At 43.1% G+C, this 3,856-nt stretch overlaps 1 protein-coding gene across 1 annotated transcript; it reads left to right on the plus strand.

Moving 5' to 3' along the window:
- The first annotated feature begins 1,331 nt into the window (after positions 1-1,331).
- On the plus strand, positions 1,332-2,303 carry PPP1R3C (protein phosphatase 1, regulatory subunit 3C). Its single transcript, XM_010181937.1, has one exon. The coding sequence runs from the start codon at positions 1,332-1,334 to the stop codon at positions 2,301-2,303; it is 972 nt and encodes a 323-aa protein (XP_010180239.1).
- Positions 2,304-3,856: the final 1,553 nt, after the last annotated feature.

A 3,856-nucleotide genomic window follows, 5' to 3' on the forward strand; every position in this document is an offset into this window, starting at 1 on the left:
TCGGGTTGCGTTACAGGGGTTTTGTTGGTTGGTTGGGTTTTGCTCGTCTGAGGTTTTTCTCTCCCCTTTTCTCTCTGACGGGTTGGTTTTTTGTTTTTGATGCTGCGAAAGCCTAGGAGAAGTTACCTCAGGAGCTGGTCACAAAAGTTGCAAAGCATTTCTGAAGGCTTAATTCTTTTCCTATTAAAGCAAAGCAAAACTTGATTGATTAGATGCTGGTACTCTCCTCATTCTACTTATTATGGCGAATACTGCCACAGCTAAAAAAAAATAACCGGGAAAAAAAGAATTGAGAGGCCAGTGAATATTCAGCTTTTTTTTGGCAGGGCTCTGGCATACCAGCAAGAACCCTGGGAAGGAGAAAGCCATCTATTTAAGTGACAAAGCAAATGCTCTGGCTTTCCGTGACTCAACAAAAATGTAGTCCTTGCTGGAAATGTGGATCCTTCTCAAAAAGGATGTGCTGCAGTTGAAGCCCCTTTTCACAGATACTCAGCTGACTTTGAATGGGCTGTGCTCTTGCACAGAAATTGCAGTTTTCGTCATCTGAGAGGGGAGGTTATGAATATAACTTTACAAATAAAGCTGTAGCATTCTTATTGAGTGCTTGCGGTATGCTTTCAGCGTGGACTTTGGAGATGTTAAGACAATTCTTGAAGTACGATAAGGTGAAAAAAGTGTCCAGCCATTTATTTTCTCCTATTCAGCAAGCAGTCAACATTAACGGTGCAAAAGACCTCTGTTACCTAGACCTGGGTTAATAGCTCATAGGAAATACTTCCAAAGGTGATTTAATATTTTTATTCATCTGAATTAACCAAAACCAGAGTGCCCATCAAATGTACTTATAATGGTTCTGCATCAGGGTGCATGGCCTCCCATTTGATGCTATGATGGGATAGGCGACTTGCTTAGTATAGTGCTGACTCTGCTCAGAGATGTAGCAGCTGATCCAGTTTGCTGGAATTTGAGGACCTGGCTCAGAGTCTCTGAAAGGGAAGCTGAAGTGGATGAGCACTTCTACTGTAACTGGATCTGTTTTACTGGTTACTGGAATGTGTTTTCCTGTATTTTCAAGAAAGTGTTTAACAGTCACTGAAAAATATTGTTCAAAGGTTTGGAAGAAGCAAGCGAGACTACGTTTGAATTTAGAGAGTTCAGAATTAGCAAGAAATGACTGAATAGTCTCACCCTGGTTCCTTAGCTTGAACTGTCAGTTTTAATTTAGGGTGCATTATTTAAAGCTGTGCAAAGACGAGGCCATGAATAACTAAGACGGTGAAGCAAATTGGCATTCTTAAGAAGCTTCTTACCTCATGTAACAAATAATAATGCCGTGTCTTTCTGCTCCTTTCAGAATGATACAGATCTTGGATCCGAGACCCTTGCCAAGCCCCATCATGCCTGTGGACGTGGCCATGAGGATTTGCTTAGCCCATTCTCCACCGCTGAAGAGTTTCCTCAGCCCCCTTGAGGACTGCCAAAGAAACAACTTTGTGAACAGATTCAAACCTCTCCGACCGTGTCTTAATGTGAAACGCGACTCTGAAGCTCAGAAGAGCGACTGGAACCACTCAGCAGCCCGAGCCAAGAAGCGAGTTGTGTTTGCGGACTCGAAGGGGCTGTCCCTGACGGCGATCCACACCTTCTCCGAGTTCCAGGAGCACCCAGCGTGGGATCTTCAGTTTGATCTCTTAGGCCTTGAAGATATAACGTCTGGCTTAAAGCTGCATGAGGAGAAAAACTTGATTCTGGGGTTCCCTCGGCCCTCAGCTGACTACCTGGACTTCAGGAACCGCCTGCAGAAGAACTTGGTGTGCCTTGAGAACTGCAGCCTGCAAGAGAAGCTGCTGTCGGGCACGGTGAAAGTAAAGAACGTGAGCTTCGAAAAAAAGGTTCAGGTTCGAATTACCTTTGATACGTGGAAGACCTACACGGACGTTGAGTGTGTGTACATGAACAATGTTTACAGCGATTCTGAAAACGATACCTTCTCCTTTACCATTGACTTGCCTCCTGCCATGTCCTCTGAAGAGAAGATAGAATTTTGCATTTCTTACCAAAGTGGAGAGCATACCTTCTGGGACAATAATGAGGGTCAGAATTACAAGATTCTCCATGCAGAGTGGAAGCCTGATGGTGTTCAGATACCATCTGCCAAGAAAGACTGTGTAGATCTTCAGACTCCAAGGAGAGGACAAGAGAGAGAGCCTGATCAACTAGGCAGTCCAAGGCTGTCCAGTGGTCTCTTTCCCCAGTGGCAGAGCTTGGGTCAGATTGAAAATCCATCACCATATTGGTGATCAGTATTAGCGAGGAAGTATTCCTCCACTTGGCAACAGAACAGTGTTTGTTTTCTGGTTCACGTACTACACGACAAAACCACCTGGCAGGTTTTGTTGGCTGGCTGAACAAATCCAAATGAGACTTGTTAAACTATATTATGCTACTGAAGTTCTTAGCCAAAACTTATCCTTGGAAGGAAAGAAAACTAAGATAAAATCTGTGCATATGCCACCTGCCATAGAAATAGCATGCCCTTATCTTAAGTGTAGGCTGCTTGCTTTCTGCTGTTGACTCTCCTGAGTCACTGGGAGGGACACTCTTGTGAGAAGTGTGGACGGCGATGGTATCTTAGCAAGCTGTAGTAACTGCCTGTGTGAGAGTATGTGTGCGTGCGTGCGCAGGGATGTTACATGAAGAGAAGATCACAGTTCATTTTGCACATGTCAGGAGTGCAGCAGAGGTGAGGTGATGCTGTCAGGTCAGGGGCTTGCTATGACCTTTCATGTGCTTGTAGCCGAGGCTGGTAGGAATGCGTGACTAGGATTTGTGGCTTTAAAATAGGTTGAGAAACTTGGAGAGGATAATGAAAAAGTGGGAAAAGGGGAAGAGGGAGGATGTGCTGTATGGCTTGGAGATGTACAATGTCCTAATTTCTTCTTTCCAAAGCTACTCTTACAAGTCCCAGAGAAGGTTCTGTGGGATAAAAAAGGATAATGCAGAAAACAGTGTAAAGTGAGTGGTGGAAGAGACTGCTCCTTTGGGAAGACATTTGTGTCCTCGTTGGCTTTGTGAATAGGTGTCTTGCATTTGAGAATACATCTAAACTTGACTTCATTATCCTACTCACTTAGCAGGCAGACGGTTACCTTCTAATGTTAAAAGAAAAATGTGCCTTTAAAGAAAACTTTTAAAACCACCCTACATGACAAAAACAGGGTTAGGTGACAAAGCAGACAAGACGATTTATAAACTTTCTAGTCTGCAGCAGCATTAGATGATTTAACTCATCACCTCATTTAATCGTACAGCATCTGATGGTCAAGTATCCTGCTCCCTATTGCAAAGTTAGCCGTGACTTTTGATGAACGTGTAACATAGGCAAGGTCCTTCATATTGAAGACAGTGAATTAGCTGCACGTTGTGAAAGCTGTTTCTTTAAAAGAGCAGAGTTGCTACTAGTTTTTTCTAGACTGAATATAGGCTTGCACATAAATAGAAAGCTGCTCTGTTTTATTGTACCTCATTTCTTGGGAAGTTTTGTTTTTAGACTTCAATAATGTGTGTTTTATATCTGTGTGCTTCTAATTTAGCTTTCTGAGCTGTCAGACTCTAAAGATGTTGGATGTTTCGTGCAAGACTTGTGTGAGAGGTTGTCCAATGGATACTCAGCCGGTGTGAATACTGGCACACCTTTTAGCTGCAGAGATTTGGTGATAACGTCAAAAGACAAGTCATGTTTTCGGCCATTGCTAACAAGTTTAATATCCTGAGTCTAAAGCTACTTGCAAAGCAGTGAGATGATAAGTTGAAAGGTGAAATAAGCCTCCTTCACTAATTGCACTTTTTCCCT

The sequence above is a fragment of the Mesitornis unicolor genome, unplaced genomic scaffold (assembly GCF_000695765.1).
Source record: "Mesitornis unicolor isolate BGI_N332 unplaced genomic scaffold, ASM69576v1 scaffold2390, whole genome shotgun sequence".
Taxonomy (NCBI): domain Eukaryota; kingdom Metazoa; phylum Chordata; class Aves; order Mesitornithiformes; family Mesitornithidae; genus Mesitornis; species Mesitornis unicolor.